The following is a 21,152-nucleotide window of genomic DNA, read 5'->3' on the forward strand; positions in this document are numbered from 1 at the left end:
TTAACAACATTCCTTTTCCCTTCAGCTGGAGAGTGTTTTTTAGAAGGAAAAAAAAAATCCTTGTTTGAGAGTCTTTTAGATGGTAACAAAGGCCATAATAACTGTCCTTTGGGGGGAAGAAGTTAGTTGAGATGGGCTGGAGCTGTCATTGTCACTGTTGTTAAAGTCCGATCCCCTTTCCTAGGAGACAAAACAAGGACAAATACGCACAAAACGGGAGAAAAAAGAAAAGCAAATGCATCAAATGCAGGTTCTATCTCTGGTGTTGACATTAATTTGCAACCTCACTGCTGCAAGAACACAGACACAACACACAGGGTTATCAGCCATATCTAGATATGATAAATTCGTACCAGCATCAGGCTGTTAAAGGCATTGCCTTTAGCCTTTTTCTGGTCACAGGCTTAGAGGAGTGTTACAAAATATAGTCTTGACCAACTAAACCAGACTCTTATTAGACAGAAGGGAAAAGGAGCAGGATAGGAAAGAGAAGAGATGGGGAAGGAAAAGGACACACAGGGGCAGGGATCAGAAGGGTAGCCGTGTTAGTCTGGATCTGTAAAAGCAGCAAAGAATCCTGTGGCACCTTATAGACTAACAGACGTATTGGAGCATGAGCTTTCGTGGGTGAATACCCACTTCGTCAGATGCATGTAGTGGAAATTTCCAGGGGCAGGTATATATATGCAAGCAAGCTAGAGATAATGAGGTTAGTTCAATCAGGGAGGATGAGGCCCTGTTCTAGCAGTTGAGGTGTGAAAACCAAGGGAGGAGAAACTGGTTTTGTAGTTGGCAAGCCATTCACAGTCTTTGTTGAATCCTGAGCTGATGGTGTCAAATTTGCAGGGAGGCAGGCGGTTGTGATGAAGTCTAGCATCCCAGGTGATGTTTGGATTCAGCCAGAGCAAGCTCTGTCATCTGGTATGGGGAGATGGTCAGCCCCCACTGACCCTGCAAGGAGCCACTCTCCCTTTCTCCTCAACTGCTGCTGCTCTAGGCTTCCCTCCCTGCCCCCCTCCCATCAGTTTCCTTTGCTACCCTTCCCACCACTGCAATCCTCTAGTCCACTAAGGGATCCACTCACCCTCACCTGGCCTAATTATGCACTCAACTGTAAGATGAGTGTAAGTTCATAAGATGTCATAACCTATAACAACAAATGTCGATGGGAAAGGCTATGAAAGGGAGACAAAGATTGAATTAGTCCAAACAAAAAGTCCAACTGATATAATTATAGGACTGCCCTGGGTGGGAGGGCCAAAGCCTGAGCCCCACCACTCTGGGCTGGAGGGGCAGGGGGGACAAAGCTGAAGTTCAAGGGCTTCAGCCCCAGGCAGGGGGCCTGCAACCTGACTCCTGCTGCCCAGAGCTGAAGCCCTCGGGCTTTGGCCCTGGGTAGTGGAGCTCGGGCTTCAGCAAGTCTAAGCCAGCCTGACAACCCACTCAAAGGGGACCGTGACCCACAGTTGGAGAACTGCTGATCTAGAAGGATGTGAGTGTAACTAACATCTGTAACCTGTGCATAGGTCTGTACCGAATTTCTATGTTTGTTTGGATAGTCATAACTTTTCTGGTAACTTGTGACTGCATGTGTGGTCACTATCGTTGGTCTTCTTGTTCCCAGAGACTGTAAATCTGAAGCAACTACTAGAGGTGACTTTCACTGAAGCCATCAGGGCCGAACCCATGGAGGTGTAATACCACATTACTAAATTCACTTTAAATAAAATAAAAGGCTACAAATGGGAGCCCAACAAGTCAGGCACATCAGTAGGTGGTATCTAAATGCATGCTGTTGTCAGATGCTACTGGTGTGGTGCTCTGCTCTGTTCAATGTTGATATCACTCGGCTGTGTGTGTGTTCCCTCTGTGCCCTATCCCTGCTCTTTGAAGATACTGACACAGCAGACCCGAAGAGAACCCCCAATGACCACAGAGTCTAGTAAGGTACAAAGGCACATTGGCCAGGTTTATTGCCGTATTGAACACAATGATAGTTCCCCCTAGATTGTTACTCTACAGGGCATACTACTAATATGTGCCCCCGGTCAGTGGACTTGGCTTAGTCAGTGGCGGGACTTTCCACTGCCCCCTCGGCTGGACAAAGACATCGCCCCAGGGATGCATTCTTATACACAGGTACAAACAAGTTACACATCACTCCTGACGTAGAGAAACGTACTTTGAGTGCACACCCTTCACGTAGCAAGGTACAACCCTCATTACATAGTAAGGTACAACCCCTCAAGCGTAGTAACGTACAACCGCACGTAGTGTAAGATGCGTGCCTCTTCACCTGTACATGTGGTTCGAACAAACAAACTCTATCCTCATATTACCTTTTGGCCCTGTATTGGGATGGGCAGCCTGTTCCTTGTTCTCTGTGTGGAATGTGCAAGTATGTAAATGTGTCTGATTTCTAGTGTTCAGTACCTTTTAGAGTATTTCTTGCCAGCATCAGCCCTTTCCTTGCCCAGCTTCTGTGAGCAGGGCCTGCCTCTGGCTCACAGCTTCACTTTGCTTTGTTAGCAAAGTCTTGACCATTACTTTACGGCCTCAGGCCTCCATACCAGGCTCTGCTGCAAGTTATATCTCAGGGCCTCCTCTTACTATAACGTACATGGTTAGAACCCTCTTTGTAGGAGGGAAATTCTGTGAATTTTATGTGCTAAACTCATAGTCCAATATGAACATACCCCTCAGTTGGCAAAAATTGGAACATAAGTGACTTAATAGATAAACGGAGCTCTTGACCCAAACTGAGATTGTGCAAGGGATTTTGGAGCAGGAATGATCAGATCAGGTTGGAAACAGGAGCTAAGGGAGAGGCCAGTGACTAATATTGAGAGAGAACCATGATACTAGCTACATAAATTCACTCTTAACTATGTGCTCTCCTGTAGGCAACAGAATACACTTCCTATAAAGGGATGGTGGAAAGATTAACCTTACTGCCCACTCTAATTTTCCACATGGTTTCAGTTATTGCATTAACACTAGCTTGGACTAGTTGGAGTTGTATTATTAGGGTGGGGAGATATTTGTAAAATACATGTGATATGTTCTATTAGGACTGTCAATTAAAAAAGTTGCAAGATTAAAAAATTATATCGCTGATTAATTGCAGTTTTAATCACACAAACAATATTGAATACCATTTATTTAAATATTTTTGGGCATTTTTATTTTTCAAATATAGAAGTCAGACTGGGGGCTCTGGCGTTGTCGCCCTACTTGGGGCTTCAGCTGCTTTAGGGGCGCAGGGCTCCAGGACCCAGCTGTCCAGGGACCAGCGGCCTGGGTGCCTTCAGCCCCCATACTGCCTGCTTGTGCCCCATCCACAGATGCGTTAACATGTTAATTTTGCTTTCAGATAATCACAGGCATTAATTGACAACCCTAGTTGCCTAGGTGGAAGAATACCTGGCAGGAGATGCTAGTTCTCCTTCTTCCAGTAGTCCCTGCAGGAGCTGAGTCATCTGTCTTGTGACTGCAGTAGACGCCGAGCGCAGTCATTTCACTTGCTAAGTCACCGCAACTTGTGTCCTACTATGTAATGCCTCTGCTGCCGCCTTCCCTGCCTCTGGCAGGGGGTAAGACATCCCGTTTCCCAAGCTCACCCTTTTCCGGTGGCTCTTGGAGCCATGCTGCTTCACAAATGCTTCTGCTGCTTCAAGCCAAAAGAATGAAAGAATGCTTGGAAAAGGAATAGAGAGAGGTGCTTGTAATTGAGCAGGAGCTGAGGCAGTTGGGGTGCCTATGATTGGTAGAGCAGGGAGCCAACCCACATCATTATAGTCCACCTTAACCCTCCTACAAGGGAAGGGGTTTGGTAAGGTTCCTGTCATAGTTCCTACTCAGATTTGAAGGCAGATCTTCGCAGTCTCATAACTCCTGAGGTATCTTCTTGCAGCATCAGCCCTTTCCTTGCCAGCTTCTGTGAGCAGGGCCTGCCTCTGGCTCACAGCTTCACTTTGCTTTATGTTAGCAAAGTCTTGACCATTACTTTAGTTCAGGCCTTAGGCCTCATACCAGGCCTCTGATACCAAGGTTTATATCTCAGGGCCTCCTCTTACTATACGTACATGGTTAGAACCCTCTGTTAAGGAGGGAAATTCTGTGAATTTTATGTGCTAAACTCATAGTCCAATATGAACATACCCCTCAGTTGGCAAAAATTGGAACATAAGTGACTTAATAGATAAACGGAGCTTCTTGACCCAAACTGAGATTGTGCAAGAGGATTTTGGAAGCCAGGGAATGATCAGATCAGGTTGGAAACAGGAGCTAAGGGAGAGGCCAGTGACTAAATATTGAGAGAGAAACCATGATACTAGCTACATAAAATTCACTCTTAACCTATGTGCTCTCCTGTAGGCAACAGAATACACTTCCTAGTAAAGGGATGGTGGAAAGATTAACCTTATACTGCCACTCTAATTTTCCACATGGTTTCAGTTATTTCATTAACACTTAGCTTGTGACTAGTTGGAGTTGTTATTATTAGGGTGGGGAGATATTTGTTAAAATACATTGTGATATGTTTCTATTAGGACTGTCAATTAAAAAAGTTGCAAGATTAAAAAAAAATTAATCCTGATTAATTGCAGTTTTAATCACACAAACAATATTAGAATACCATTTATTTAAATATTTTTGGGCATTTTCTATATTTTCAAATATAGAGTCACAGCTGGGGGCTCTGGGTTTTCGCCCTACTTGGGGCTTCAGCTGCTTTCAGGGCGCAGGGCTCCAGGACCCATGCTGTCCAGGGACCAGCGGCCTGGGGCTGCTTCAGCCCCCATACTGCCCATGCCTTGTGCCCCATCCACAGGTATGCGATTAACATGTTAATTTTGCTTTCAGTTAATCACAGGCATTAATTGACAACCCTAGTTGCCTAGGGTGGAAGTACCTGGGGCAGGGAGATGCTAGTTCTCCTTCTTTCCAGTGTCCCCTTTCTGCATGAGCCTGAAGTCATGCTGTCTTGTGACTGCAGTAGACGCCGAGCAGCAGTTTCACTTGCTAAGTCACCCAACTTGTGTCCTACTTGTAATTTGCCTCTGCCTGCCCTTCCCTGCCTCTGGGGCCAGGGGGTAAAAGCCTCCCGTTTTCCCAAGCTCACCCTTTTCCGTGCTCTTGGAGCCATGCTGCTTCACAATCTTCTTTGCTGCTTCAAGGCACAAAAGAATGAAAAATGCCTTGGAAAAGGAATTAAGGAGAGGTGCTTGGTAATTGAGCAAGCTGAGGGCAGTTGGGGACTCCTATGATTGGTAGAGCAGGGAGCCAACCCCACATCATTATAGTCCACCTTAACCCCTCCTACAAGGGGAAGGGGGTTTGGTAAGGTCCTGTCATAGCTTCCTACTCAGATTTGAACCTTTGCGTTCATAACCTGAGAAGCTAGCATGAACCCCTCTAAGCTTAATTACCAGCTTAGATCTGATCTCGCTGCCACCAGCCAAGTGATTTCCAGGACTTGGCTCCCTCTCTGGTCTCCCAAAACCTTCTCTGGGGGACCCCAAGACTCAGAAGCCCTGAGTCTTACCACAAAGGGAAGTAAACCCCCTCCCCTTGTCTCCTCTTTATCTCACCCCCAGCTCCCCCTCCCTGGGTTATCCTGGCGATACTGTACTTAACTCCTTGAATGCAAAACAGAGATGGCAATTTACCTTCCCCCCTGAGGCTATGCAGATTCAAACCTAGTCAAGCTAACACAAAGAGATTTCCCCCTCCTTCTTCCTTAGCCTATACCAGAGAAAACTCAAACAGGTTTAAAAGAAAGCTTTATACAAAAAGAAGAAAAAAGAATCAAATATTCTCTGTATCAAGATGACAATAATAGGATCAATTGCTTAAAGAAAAATGAATAAACAGCCTTATCAAAAGAGATACATTTAACATTCCAGCAACTAACAACCTGTAAAAAACAAAACATAACAGCTATTGTTTTTCACCTTTGTACTCACAACTTTGAAACTGAAGATTAGAAGCTTGACAGATAGACGACCCTCTGCTTCACTAGCTGAGAGCCAGCAACGACAAAGCCAACATTCCCTCCCTGAGTTTTGAAAAAATCCAGTTTCCTGATTGGTCCTCTGGTCAGGTGTTTGGTTCCCTTTGTTCCCTTTACAGGTGAAAGAAACATTAACCCTTAGCTATCTGTTTATGACAGGTCCCAACAAGGGAATTGGTGGAGGGACCTGGTCCTAGCAAGGGAATTGCTGGAGGGACCTGGATAAATGGGGCGGGGGAGCTGTGCTGCCCCTCCTCCTCCCCCAAAATGGGCTGGAATTGGTAAGGTCGCAGGAAGGGAATTACTGGAGGGACCTGGATGAAAAGCGGGGAGTTGGTGGAAGCCACCACGCTCCTGAAAAAATTGGCTGAAATTGGAGGGTCCCGGCAGTGAATCTGCTGGAGTGATATAGTGCAGTGCATGTGCAAAACTATTTTATCTGCCAGTTTAGTCCCAGACATCTATCTAATAAAGTTGTGACCTGATAAAACCCATATCTAATGTCTCCTGTCATTCTTTCAGCATAGCCAGACAATCAATAGCATGAAAAAGGTATTTGAAATTCTTTGAAGAACTACATCAGAAACAGACTTGAGAACTGATGCTGCTGCAGAAACTTTAGAAGCAAATAGCATCAGGTACTATACAAAACCTACCACTATAACCAACTCTAGTTTTTCCTTTATTAAGCAGAATTATACAAATGCTATATTGACTTCCTGTTGAGAATAATAATTGTCTTTGGTTCCTAAACACCATATCAGTTTTAGCATGAATTCAGAGCCCATTGTGCACATGTTATTGCAGCATGTGTGCACAAACCAGTGAATACCCCAACCCTTGCATTTGTAATGTTGGAGAGGCAAGTTTCAAGGCTGATTTTTGAAAGTTCCCCCCATATGTTCCTTATGAAGGACAGTGACAGCATTATAATCTATTTACAGCAGACATTTTTTCAGAGCAGTTTAATACAGTATCTCAGAGGACCCGTGTCAAGGTTTTTTCCCCCACTTTGAACTTTAGAGTAAAAATGTGGGGGACCTGCATGGACCCTTCTAAGCTTAATTCCTAGCTTAGATCTGGTACGCTGCCTGTCACTGTCCTAGAAAAAAGGGGCGGCTCTATGTTTTTTGCCGCCCCAAGCATAGCAGGCAGGCGGCTTTTGGTGGCACGCCTGCGGGTGGTCTGCTGGTCACGCGAATTCGGCGGCACGCCTGCAGGAGGTCCACTGGTCACGATTCGGCTGCATGCCTGCAGGAGGTCCACCGGTGCCACGCCATTGGCGTCCCTACTGCCGAATTGCTGCCGAAGCAATAGGACCAGCACATCTCCTGCAGGCGTGCCACTGAAAGCTGCCTGCCTGCTGCCCTCACAGCGACTGGAAGGCCGTCCCCCACGGCTTGCCGCCCCAGGCACATGCTTGCTGCGCTGGTGCCTGGAGCCATCCCTGCTAGAAAGACTTTTTTATGCATTCCAACTACTATTACTCAAGGCGACTTGAAAAAGTGATGTTGTTCAGAGGGTCTTGCTTAGGTCAGCTATCTTGGTACCTCTAAACCCAGTAAGGATTTATATGTTCATCCATTGTGTTTACTGGAAAATGCGGATTGATTCTGGGACTGTTCTAGAGGCAGTACCTCTCAACATTTTGAAATCAGGAGAGAGAAAGTAGACACAGGGTGCATAGATGAATCTTCAGAGCACAAGATTATGCAGTTCAAGTGTCTCATTATCCAGGACAGTAGAAGTTGAGAAGAATAACCAATTGTCAGGTTGCTGGACTGGCTGAATTGTGATAAAAGACTAACAGCTAAAAATGTAGTTTGACTAAGCAATGACTAAAGGGTGCGATAACTATCTATGAATACTTGGTGGACGTTTACACCTAGAAGAAAGAAGGAAAATTTAGTGTTTTAAGTCAGCCTGACTAGAACTGATGTGATAAAGTTTTAAAAGGGAAATTTAGGCTACCAAGAAAGTTTTTCAGACAAATATATTAACCCATCAAACAATTTCCTAAAGGAAGGGACAGAAGGTCCACCAGCTGACACACAGTAAGACCGGACAAAATACTAGAAAGGGAGAGGTACTTAATAGCCAAGTGGGACTTTCCCCATCTTTAGACTCCATGATAATCACAGAACTAAAGGAGCACTTCTGTGATGGCACTCAGCTCCCCACACTTCACGTCATACAGAGTGGAGGATTGATTTGAGATGGCGCTTCTGCGACATGGAACAAAGAACAGAATTACAAGAACTGAGAGATCTGAGTAGGGAAAAAAGTAAGGGATAAAGGGGTTAGGTAGAAGGAGCACTGACTATATGAGAAGAAAGCATGAAATAGGGACAGTGACCTAAGAGGGGAAGCACAAAGGAGAGAGGGGAGGAGAGAGTAACTGGATACAGTGTGGACAAAGCAGAGGTGACCATGGAAGAGGGGACGAGTGAGAGATTGAATGATTTAAAGACTGAGGTTGGAAAGAAAGTGAAGGAGAGGTGAGAGAAGACAGACAATAGAGGAGGAGGAGAGAGATAAGAGGAATGGAGACAGGACATACCTCTCCCACTCTTTCATACTAAGGGTATGTCTACACTACAATCGGAAGTGTGACTGCAGCACATATAGGTATACCCAAACTAGCTTTATTCTAGTTACCACAAATTTCACTAGCAGGGAAGCTGCAGCAGCATGGACTTCAGTACAGGTCAGCTGTTCCTGTTAGTACACCCCACATTCAGGCTGTCTTCACCGCTTCACCGCTATTGGCAGTCATGCTAGCTAGATCAAAACTAGCCTGGGTATGTCTTCATGATTGGCAATCACGTCTCCAGTCCAACTGCAGTGCAGATGTACCTTCAATGTCCATGAGCTTAACTGTGACTCTGCACCTTGAATCTCACTTGGAACCCGCCCCTGGACCTATTTACAGGCCTCAGAATCCCTCGTGAAGCAAAATAATTGTCTCACAAGGGACTTGTAAAGTATGACTAATAGAAAGAACTGCACCACAGTCACAGAAGTTGAGACAGGGAGGTCCAGGGGCCATTGGAAGTCAGAGATGGGATAGATCAGAACTACAATGAACTAATAAAAAACATCTAGATCTAGTTAACACCTGATTATCTTATAAAAGACATAGATCAAAAGTACTTTCTTTCTAAAAAAACAAAATTACTTGGTTTGACTTTGTTGTGAAGATCCAGAATAAAAACAATATTTTAAAATATCCCCTTCTTCAAAGCTTCACTCTGCAGCATATGAGCACTGCAGAGATCAACACCCAGTGGAACTGTATAGAATCCAGGCAGAAGTGAAATGCAATGCTAATTTATTTTAAAATAAAAGGGGGATGAAGAAGATTGTAAACACCAATGTACTTCCTGCTTCTTTTTCTGCCATAACATATTACCAGTTGATTTACAAAAATAGTATCTATTTTTTAAAATACCGGTATGCTACATGAAAGAATACGTGTAGAATTATATTCTGCAAACACCTTAGAAACCAGCATGCATAAGTGAAAAGAGAGTAGTAGTATTCAGTTATCATTTTGAAGAAGATTCAGAGGTTAATATTCTTCCTTAGCCTTTAAAACAGCAATAAAACTAATTAGACAAGGTAAAGTCTTAATAAAAATGTGTGTAAACATAATAAAGAAAACACAAAGACAGGTAAAATTTGTATAAGAATGTAATCGGGAACACTAACTTTTCTACAGAATTTGTAAATCTAACTATGAAATCTAGGATCTATGGAAATGTATGTGGCAGTCTAGTGGCGAGAGAACTGGATTGGGAATCAGGAGACATAGCTCTACTCCTGACTCTGCCATTGGCCTGCGAGATGATCTTGGGCAGGTAACTTCACTTATCTGTGCCTCAGTTTCCCATCTGTAAAATGGGGATTGATACCTCCTTCATAAGTGTTTTGAGATCTACTGATGAAAAGCTGTGTAAGACCTAGATATTATTATAATAGGGAATAACAATGACTGCTAAATTCTATATGTTTTATAGTGGTAAAGCCAGCAAAAGCATTATCTACACTAGGGCTCCCACCAGTGGGAATTTTTGGTATAATTCCCAGGTGTTATCAAGTCTGAAGATTCAAACTGTGCTGCATTTTGTCCTTGTTCACACTGGCAACTAGTCTGTGTTCAGCACAGTTTCTCCTCCACATCTAGTTTTCATCTTGGAAGTCTTACGCAACTATTATTTATAAGTAGGTGGGATATGTTATCGGACTTAGACATTTCTCACAACCCCACCCAAACCCCCACATACCTCCTACACATGGAATGTCTTCTCTGACCTAGTTCACCAAGACTCACTTCTACCACCCACACAAAGTGAGTCAGACAAATCTTTTAGTAAAAAAAGACATTTTTCTTAATAATTCAACAATTCTACATGTATGCCTTTGCTGAGTATGTATGTCACCTTATTGTAGTGACCACCGTATCTCCCTCCTCCATTCCACTATTGTCCCTTCGTTGCATTGTGCGTAACATTAGATTGCAAGCTTTTCAGGGTTGGGGTCTTGCCCATGGTATACGTACTGTGAGGACCCTAGCACAATTCTGGACATTGCAAAATAAGAGTTCTTTATGGTCCAGTCCCACTCCTATCAAAGTCACTGGGCAGTATTATTAGGCCCTTACTTACATATCAAGATGTGAGCTCAGGATTCCGCATTTCATCTCTAACTGTTGATGGCATCTGTAGCTCCTTTAGGAAGCAGATCTATTGGAAAATTTTGAAAAGGGAAAGGTATGAGTTCCATGCATGTGCCTGGGCCTATCTTCTCACACCGTCACCAGAGCGGGAATGGCAGATAGAACTAGAGGGCTGCTCCCACTGGATTGCCACTATTGGATAAAAAATAAATACAACCAACCTTGCAGACGACAGGAAGAAAATCTAGCCCTAATTGTTTATGCACTATAGTTTCCACAAACTTGAACTATTCTGTAGCTAGCAAGAGCACTTGTTTATTCTGCAATACAAATAAATACCCCCTGGACTGCTGGAGTTAGTGAAGATCATAGACTCATAGAACCAGAGGGTTGGAGGGACCCCAAAGGTCAAATCAGCTGCTGCTGATTGGTGCATTTTTCATTAGCACTTTGACATCCAGTCTTCCCCACTCCACTGTTATGTTGGTATCTAGTTTTCAATCTGGGTTAGAAATGTGTCATTTCTTCTGTTGACATCTTGATGCAGTGACCTCTAGTCATGCCCCCAGTACTTAGCAAATGCATCAACACGTTCCAATTAATGAATTACCTATTCATTTCTAAAATAAGTGCCTTTTCAGCTACTCAGTGAGCAGCATTGTCTACCCCATTGTCATGGATTCCTAACCACAAATACACAGTCTGTTACTTTGCTACCATATAGACCTTTAATCCCTGTTTCCACACAGGGCAGGATGTACCACAGGTACAAATGTACAGTTCCCCATCTCCTCCCCACCTTTCACACAGCTTCTCTCCTCTATTCAGCTTACCCTCTGAACTTCCCCTTTTGCTTCCTGTTCCTCTCAATTAAATATACCCCCATTACTAAGCCAATTATCTCATTAGCCCAGCAATTACCACCCAGATGTCAGTAATCCCCCCACAGCACCTAGTTAATTAACTTCACTCAAGCTTGTAGTCTTCACATGGTTGCAGCCACGTCAGTGACCAAGATGCTACAGATAGTGCACAGAATTCTTTCTTCATTAGCAGCCATTTGTATCAAATATAATACCCTCTTTCTTACATAATTCTTCTCATTGTTAATTATTTTAGTAATTGCTTAGTGATCTTGGCCATATATAATACAGAAAAGTAAAGATAGTCCCCATCATAAAACGTTTACAGCCTCATCTTACATCAGTGTCCCTAGCTGGCACCTTTAATAGCACAAGAGTAAGACATAGTAAATACTTGAATCTTCAGTTCTTTTGCATTGCACGTGCTCTTACTCCATTTCCCCCTCATCTACTCAGTATCTCTATATTTGTTTCATAATAGCTATTGATATGTCCCTATTACTGAGGTTTTAAATAACAAAGAAATACCTAGCTTTAGGATCTGTGGCTTAATAGCAGAGGATGTGACCTTGAATTTAGTATTTTATTTGAAAAAATTCTATGTGAGAATTAATGAATGATCTTCCATATGCTAAAGTAAAACTGAAGGTATGTATGCATGTTTGGGATTGTGTGGTCCTCAGAAAAGGATTTGCAAGAAAGCATACAAAAAACTCTCCCATATATTATACTGTCCTATGCCAATAATAAAATTAAGGAACTCTTTTTCAGTACTATTTATTAAGATTGGAGGAAATTCTCAGTGATAATAATTACTCTCTTATTACTCCTCCTCTCCAAACTTTTCATTTTATAAAGGTGACACTCTTTAATTATATGTTGGCAGATGCATTAAAATCATTCCCATAAGAACATGAGAGCTTATGCTTTCAATTCCTAATGTTGCCTATAGAAATAATGATTACTGAGAGAGAGTTCAGCATGACAAGCAAATGTACATATCAGAAAGGGAAACATCATCAATTTATACTGTTTTCCCAGCCCTCCTCAGTCTCAACAGTCTCATTGTTTGCTCTCTTCATGAAGGAGGATTCCACCAATAATATTACTATTTTGGTATCCTTGTATCAGAACAGGGGAAGAAGTGGCAATACTCTACTCAAAAACTGTGCTCCCAATCCCAGGGCAGTTCTGTGCTTCTTAAAAAAAATTGACACTGAGAGAGATAACACAATGACAATTTTTATATGATTGTTAGGCATCTAAGTTAGCAGCCCTTTTAGATCAATGAGAGCACTGAGAGGCATGAAGTTCCAGTCTATCCACCGAGTGAGATATCATCATAACCTCAGATAATAACCTCAGCTATCATAATAACTAGAAACATCTTTAAAATAAAAGCTTTAATTCCTCAGAAACTGATGAGGGCACCAGAGAAGTGGCAATACATTATACCTCTTGGTATTAAATGTTTTCAGAACTAGGTGTTGTAGAGTTGTTTATATAATTCAACTGGCAGAGTAGTCATCTTAGAATGCTCTTGTCCCATCTTGAACTTCTCCCTAAAGGTAATCTGATAGGTTACCACAGCGGTTCTCAAACTGTGGATCGCGATCCCAAGGTGGGTCCCTACCCCGTTTTAATGGGGCCACTAGGAGTAGCATTAGACCTGCTGGGATCTGGGGCTGAAGCCTGAGCCCCACCACCTGGGCCCAAAGCTGAAGCCCACGTCCCACAACCTAGAACCAAAGCTGGGTGGTGGGGCTCAGGTTACAGGCCTCCCACCTGGGGCTGAAGCCCTTGGACTTTGGCTTTCCCCTCCCCTCCAGCAGGGCTTGAGTGGGCAGCGGGGCTTGAGTGGGCTCAGGCTTCTGTCTCCCTTCATGGGGTTGTGTAGAAATTTTGTTGTCTGAAGGAGATTGTGATGCAATGAAGTTTGAGGAGCCCTGTTACCACATATGTCTTTCTAATAACAGATGTGAGAAATGGCTTCTGCTTATGTTGTGCATTCACAGTAGCTCACAACATAATTAACACCCTGCCAGTGACAGAGACAGTTGCTTGCAAGAACCAATGTAATGTTCTCTTCTGAAAATGAATCCTCTTAAATCAAAGGGCAAAATCTAAAGGTGATAAGAACCCACTCGTGCTTGTTCTTTGTGAATCGCATCAGTTGCAACAACTGGGCTTTGCATTACACCACCACTTCCAAGACACAACTGGAAATGATTTTAAGTGAAGTAAAATAAAGGGCTAAATTTTGCCCCTCTTCCTGAAGAGGAGGAATAAATCATTCCATGAGTAATCACTAATGAAATCAATGAGCTGTCCCTGGAGTTATATGCTATTCAGGCTAAAATTAGAGTTAATTGGAAATGTTTTTCATGTCATTAATAATTTAGAAGAAAAAAATTCAGTATTGTCAAAACTGTTCTTCAAAGTGCCTGAAAATTTTGGCCAAAACCAAACTTTTTCATGAAAATTTCTCTGATTAAACGCCATTTTTCTCTGAAGAAAGTTGTGATGAAAAAATTTAACCAGCTCTACCGAAAGGGATTATGATTGGGTGAAGTTCTGAAATATGAAAATTTCCTTTCATCCCAAATTGGAATACAAAGGTGAAATTTCAACATTTCCCATGAAACAAAAGTTTCCACTTGGAAATATCAAACCAGTTTTATCAAAACTTTGAGAAGGCTGAAGCACTTCATTTCATTCCACTTCGATAAGGCTGTTTTATATTGACTAATTTGAAGCGCTTTGTTTTGAGCTGATCGATTTAATTTTTATATTATTATACTATTAAAGGCTACTCAAAACATCTCAATAATTTTGCATTGGAAATTTCTGTGAAACTGATGCTTTCCTGAGAAACGTTTTGAATTCAACAAGTCAGCATTTTCTAATAGAAAACTGTTTCAGTGGGACAATGTTTGACCATATATAATAAATTAGACTGGTAGACAAAAAAGTAGTACAAACTAACTGAACCAACCATAGCACATAATTTGACAATGGGCACCTTTGGTCTGATCCAATATGGATGTTCTTATTTTATGTTATGGCAGTGATATTGTCACGGGATTCCCTACTCACCACTGGGGTGCCTCCACCTGGCTGCTCTGGGATTAGTTCCTTCCAAGTCTGAAACCCCCTTCCATCACTTGTTTACAAGCCCCACAGCCTGTCTCTCCATGGTTTGGCTGTTCCCTCTTCATGGCTTGGCCATATAGCTATCTCACTATGTGTTTTCCCCTTCTGGGTGTATCAAATTCACACAAGACAAACCATCTCAGGCAGACTCTAAATCCACTGCCCTGACCATACCACTTTCCAAGTAGCTGGTAGGGGAACTTGGGCCTGCCCTTTATTTTGGGTTCCAGCTCGGGGACCATCTAATCAGCAGTCAAAGTCCACACCATCTTAACCCTTGCTGCCATTTCCCTGAGCCATTTCCTGCACCCTCTCCCCCTATGTTTCCTTCCTTCCCTCTCTATTATCCAAAGGATGGCTGCAGACTCCTTCACTGCAGCCCTTTTCTGCTGCCAGCTTCCTGGCTTTATACTATTCCTGCCTTTCCTTCTCAGCTAGGCTCCATCATCATTCAGAGGTTACTTAGGACATCTAATTACCCTCAGTAGTGTCATATCTAGTTAATTTGCCTCTTCTCAGACTCATTGAACTTTTCTAGGCTAGTGTGGGGTGAACACCCCATCACAGATATTTTAGGAAGCTCTAAGCATATTCTCAAATTCTAATCAATTGGATTACTTATTTATCATATAGCACCATAAGTAATTAAATTAGAAGGAAGTATTAATTTTATACTGAGCTGTTATGTAGTTTTTTTAGAAACAATGAAATCTTGTGTTCTTTAAAATAATAATAATAGTAACTGTACATTGTTAACTCACACTGTTGACAGAGAGATCTATTGCAAATCACTGAATTTTATGAATTAGCACGTTACCAGACACTATGGAAAGGCAAAGATAATATGTCACAGGATGTTTTTTGTTCAGGGTGGCAACTCTATAGTTTAATTGCACTCATAACGTGCTAGTACACAAACAACTATAATGCAGTCCACTTTGTAAAAACTCAAAAGTCCACTGAAATTTCAGTAATATGAGATCTGTCCTAACTGATTGTTGAGCAATTGGGAGACAGTATGAATTCCTAGTGTTAATTATGGAGGTTCTGCTGTATTTTCACTGGCTCCAACCAAGTTCTAATGCACTAATTAACCCTTTACTGCATCTCCTATTTTTTCTAGGTCTTACAGCTGCAGCATCTCTTGTGTCCCTGGCTTGGGCTTTGGCTTCCTACCAGAAAGCCCTCCGTGACTCCCGTGATGACAAGAAACCCATCAGTTATATGGCTGTTATAATCCAGTTTTGCTGGCATTTCTTCACAATTGCAGCCAGGGTCATTACTTTTGCTCTCTTTGCCTCAGTTTTCCAGCTGTACTTTGGGATCTTCATAGTCCTCCACTGGTGTATCATGACCTTCTGGATCGTCCATTGTGAAACAGAGTTCTGCATCACAAAATGGGAAGAGATAGTGTTTGATATGGTTGTTGGGATTATCTATATCTTTAGCTGGTTCAACGTCAAGGAAGGAAGGACACGTTGTAGGCTTTTCATTTACTATTTTGTGATCCTTTTGGAAAACACTGCCTTGAGTGCTCTCTGGTATCTGTACAAGGCCCCACAGATCTCTGATGCTTTCGCCATACCAGCACTGTGTGTGGTGTTCAGCAGCTTTTTAACGGGCATTGTTTTTATGCTGATGTACTATGCCTTCTTTCATCCCAATGGACCAAGATTCGGGCAGTCGCCAAGCTGTGCTTGTGAGGACCCTGTCACTGCCTTCACTATGCCCCCAGAAGTGGCAACAAACACTCTAAGGTCTATCTCTAACAATCGGAGTGTCACAAGTGATCGGGATCAGAAATTGGCAGAGAGGGATGGGTGTGTGCCTGTCTTCCAGGTAAGGCCCACTGCACCTTCAACACCTTCATCCCGGCCGCCAAGAATTGAAGAGTCAGTCATTAAAATTGATCTGTTCAGGAACAGATACCCGGCCTGGGAGAGACACGTGTTGGACAGAAGCCTGAGGAAGGCTATCTTAGCTTTTGAATGTTCCCCCACTCCTCCACGGCTACAGTACAAAGACGATGCTCTTATTCAGGAGCGCTTGGAATATGAAACCACTTTATAAAAAATAATAAAGACTTGAAGAAGCTACGAAGTTACAGTCCAAATTAAGGGTTGACGGTAGGGCTGTGGCGATAACTAAACTGCGTACTACAATAGAGCAGCAAGCGGTAGTTTTCATAGTCTGGCTATCATCATGATTATCATTTGATCCTCTGTATGCAGTCTGTCTGCAGCTCACTTATAAAGCAGCATCACCTGAGAGCCTCAAAAAATCTATTACTTCAGCTGGGAAACAGACCCAGATCATGACTCCTTGCTGCTATGAAACTCTGCTACACAATACTTACGATCAACAGGAAGATTCTGATGAGAGCTTTCAACTTTAACCAGTAGTGCATTTTACTTTAGAAATGAATGATTGATATTTGCTTATTTAATGACAAAAAAAAATGTCAAAATAGCTTAGCTGTACCAGGCAATGTTGCTGTTATAAAAACTCTGGTTTCTGCAAAAATGATAGTATAATCCTTAAGTCTCCAGCAGATACACCATTCAATTTAGAATAGATTTGCAAAATAGTTCTGAATCAAAAAAGTACGTGTCATGTTTGCAAGCCTATCAGAGGAGAATAAACTAGAGTCTGATTAATCAGGTAATAAGCGTTAGTACCAACAGAACTGCTAGTTGTCTATAGAATTCAAGATTCATTTTAATTAAAATTTCAGTTACTTTTGACAGAAATCCTGTGCAGCTCACCTCTGGCTTTCAGCAGGAACAAGGAGCTCTAGCCTTTAGTGATGTAAATTAAATGATAATCATGATTCAGTGTTCGATTTGCAAAAACTTGAACAAGGAAAAGCAAGAACAAGGAAAGTGTAGGTTTCGTACTCTGAACGTTTGAGGACCATGTTCAGATTCTGAGAGGAAAGCATCAGGATATGAACACATTGTAACTTAAATTTGTTTCAGGACTCAGAATGATGCATGGCTCTGTGTGTGAATGTATGCAGGTGTGATAAGAGACGCAACATGCCATATCCTTCTAGTGCCAAACACTGTATAACTACAAGATTGATATTGTTGCCTGAGGGACAGAAAATGAATGGCATGAGGCCTACAAGAGCAGGAAGCAGGAAAGAACAATCAAGTTCTCCACATGTACAGACAGCTCTGTTTTTTTCCCCACCCAAGGTGAAAGTGATGTCTTTTAGAGGCTTTCAGCCACCTGTTAGTAAGTATATACGGTCAAGTAAATTAAACCAAGCTATGTGGAAGATCCTCTTGAAACTATTCAAGACTTGTTTCCATATCTATCTAAAAATGATGTTGACTCACTTGTAAAATGAGTGTGTTTGCTGCAAGCTTCTGGGTTTTAAATACTATACCTCCCTAGGGTATGATCAAGTCAATGGTATCCTTCTTTACGTTAAAAGTATCCCCTGATGGTGCTTTCAGTTGCATTAAAGGTGCAAGTCAAAATTTGATAGTATTTTTTTTAAAGCTGGTGCAGAGTGAATAACTCATGGATTATTTCAATATTTTTGTAAAGTAAAAATATGGTATATAACGGTGTTACTTTTTATAAACTGCAAATCTTTTAATACATCTCATTCTCTTTAATAAGATAGAATTTAAGACCTGGTCCACAAATGATATCAACTGGCCTCCACAGGTTGATGTAAACATGTTTTTCACACGTTACGGATTTATTTTGCAGTGTAATGCCATATGAAAGCCTACATGGGTACTTTTAGAAATATTCCATAAAAAGTGAATCCTGTTTCAAGTATAGGTGGGTTATGAAGATGCCAAAGGGTTTCCATGAGAAACAACTCACTATAACTATGTCTATCCATTTTAGGAAAGTGGAGCACAACTGGAGGTTTGCTGTTTTAAGCAGCATTGTCAGGATGGAGAAGAGCTGTGATTTTGATATTTTAACTACTGTCGGGTATATTAAGTATAATCACTGCTATATATGTTGCTGGATAAGTTCAGTCTTTCCTGTTATAATATTTGTAATATGAAACAACAGAAGTTACATTGCATATGGTTTCTTTGTATACATTCAATTAGCTATTTGCAATACTTAAATCATTTTTTTTATTTGTGAAATGTTCAAAGTCTGTGGTCTTTGGTAGGGGCAAAATCCTCAAAACAAAATATCTCTGGAAGTGCAGGAATCTGCAAGAGAGAAAAATAGTAAAATTTGACTGTCACTAGAAAAATCCCCCAGGTTTGAAGATTTGCATAGATGTTTGCAAATGAAGGAGCAGCCAGTTGCATGCATGGTCATTTTTAAATGAAATGGTCATTTGATAGTCAGAACATGAAATCTTATAAGAAGTGATTGCCCCCTTCCACAGGGGTTCACCTGATTATTCAGAAAATTTGTCAGAAAATACACTGGTGCTACAAGCAATTAAAAAGTTTTGGGGAATCAAGTCCTTTGTCCTTTGTCTAATCAAATTCAATAGAGCTTTCATTCCATAAGCACACACCAGATCATCACATAAAAGAAGTGGCCAGTCTATACATACCAAGCAGCCCCAAGTTTTTCTTACCTGAAACATCAGAGACTAGATTCACAATGGCTAAGTCCAACATTTAGGCCCCACTGGCATTCACAAAACCATTTAGTCCTGCAGGTGCTAAAATCCCTAAGTACCTACATTTCAGCCACTAAAGTCCCTGAGGCTCCTCACGTTCTTCTGCTGGGCATGCAAACAGTCACCTAAGTTCTGACACCACTGAGCAGCTTGGCATCATAAGCCTGGTGGGATTCATAAACTAGGCATTCCCCCGCCTATCTCCCCAGCAGGGCTCAAACTGGTAGGCATGTTCAGAGTATGCCTAGCCTCACAAAAAAGATGACCTGTGGAGGAGTTGGTTTCCCCTACTTTTACCATTGGGTGAGAGAGACCCAGGTTCAAACCCCTCTTCTGCCTGCTGTAGTTCAAGGATTTGAACATAGGCCTCCACCCTTTCAGATGAGACCCCTAACCACTGGACTATAGGATATTCTGGGGTGAGTCTGTCAATTTCTTCTGTTGGAGCAGTTCCACCACCTTCCCCGCCTCCTGGGTTATTCCTGAGAAAGGACTAATCTGGTTTAAGTGCCTAACTCAAGTAGAGGGCTCACAGTTGTAAATCCCAAGTGGAGCTAGGCACTTTCCTCCTGCCCAGAGTTAGGCGCCTAAGTTTCTTTGAAGCCCCACTCCTCTCCTTAACATTTCCTTATGGCTAGCTTAGGTAGCTCCCTGCTCTGCTTGCTGGCTTCTATTAATCTCTTCTTTAGGTGCCTAACTCTCCCCATTCATTGAATAAGTGCCTACGGTGGGGTTGTGAATTCCACTAGGTGGCAGGTCCTAAATTCCCCTTGTGAATCTAGCTCCAGGTCTTTTGAAAACAATACTAGAAGTTGATTTCTACTGGAATAATTAAAAACCTGCACATGTGAAAACGGTGTGCAGTGCTTTTCCAAATCCTAAGTCTAAGTTTTGGTGAGGCTTACAGAATCACTTTATTTAAAGGACTTTGTCAAAGTCCAAATGTTGCATCACAAGATTTTTGCTTTGGGTATTTTTTACTTTCTAGAGTTCAGTTTCTCTATTCTCCTACCAATTTTTTTCTATGTATAAAAAAATCAAATTTTTAAATATCTCCAGTTTTTTAAAATGATTTATTGCAGGTCCAAACTCATAGAAAATTGCTATATGCATGCTGTCATAGAGAGTAGTATGCATAGCCTCTCTCTAGAAATAAATCCAGGTGTGTTCATGGAAAAAGAAGTGTTTTATACTAAGTCAAATTTTGATCCCCAAAAACTTAATTTGTCATGTTCATCAATATCACTGATACTTGGAAAGCGATCAGAATACACATTGAAATCTATCTTTGCAATGAACTACATAGACTGACTGTTTTTCCATGAACTGTCAAGCTAAATAGTGATAAGAATATTGTTTTAGAAGCTCTTTCTGTTAAATACAACTCATTCCAGAAACCTCCATACTGCCTTATGAATAGTTAATAATGGACATGCACTATTCTTTTTACCATGAATTATAGTTTTAGGATTAACCAAGAAAGTTCAAGTAGGATGGCAACAGGAAAAATGAAATGTTAAAACTTAAGCTTTTGAAGTAATCAAAAAATCAGTTCTTTAACATTCCATTCCAGAATAACAGGAAAATGACATAAAACACATAAATAAATGAAAGCTCAAAATTATGCTTTGGTGGAGGAAAAGTATTGCATTGTCTCTTTGTGTGTTAGAAATTAATTTCACATTAGCCTTGTCTATTGAGCTGTGCAAATTTATCAGTAGATCTAAATGAAATGGAGTTGTTTAAACACTGTCCTGAAACATGGGCATTTTAAAGTTTGTAGGTTTATATGTTTAAGAAAAGATTATTTAAATAACTACACAG

The 21,152-nt window shown here is 41.6% G+C and overlaps 1 protein-coding gene across 1 annotated transcript in view; it reads left to right on the plus strand.

The window, feature by feature from the left end:
• XKR4 (XK related 4) overlaps positions 1 to 20,102 on the plus strand; it is a 318,617-nt gene extending 298,515 nt beyond the window's left edge. The window contains 1 exon segment of the mRNA XM_075062028.1: positions 15,834 to 20,102. Coding sequence (XP_074918129.1) covers positions 15,834 to 16,780 — 947 coding nt within the window. The 3' untranslated portion in view covers positions 16,781 to 20,102.
• The last annotated feature ends 1,050 nt before the right edge of the window (positions 20,103 to 21,152 follow it).

The sequence above is a fragment of the Chelonoidis abingdonii genome, chromosome 2, assembly GCF_003597395.2.
Source record: "Chelonoidis abingdonii isolate Lonesome George chromosome 2, CheloAbing_2.0, whole genome shotgun sequence".
In the NCBI taxonomy this organism is placed as follows: Eukaryota; Metazoa; Chordata; order Testudines; family Testudinidae; genus Chelonoidis; species Chelonoidis abingdonii.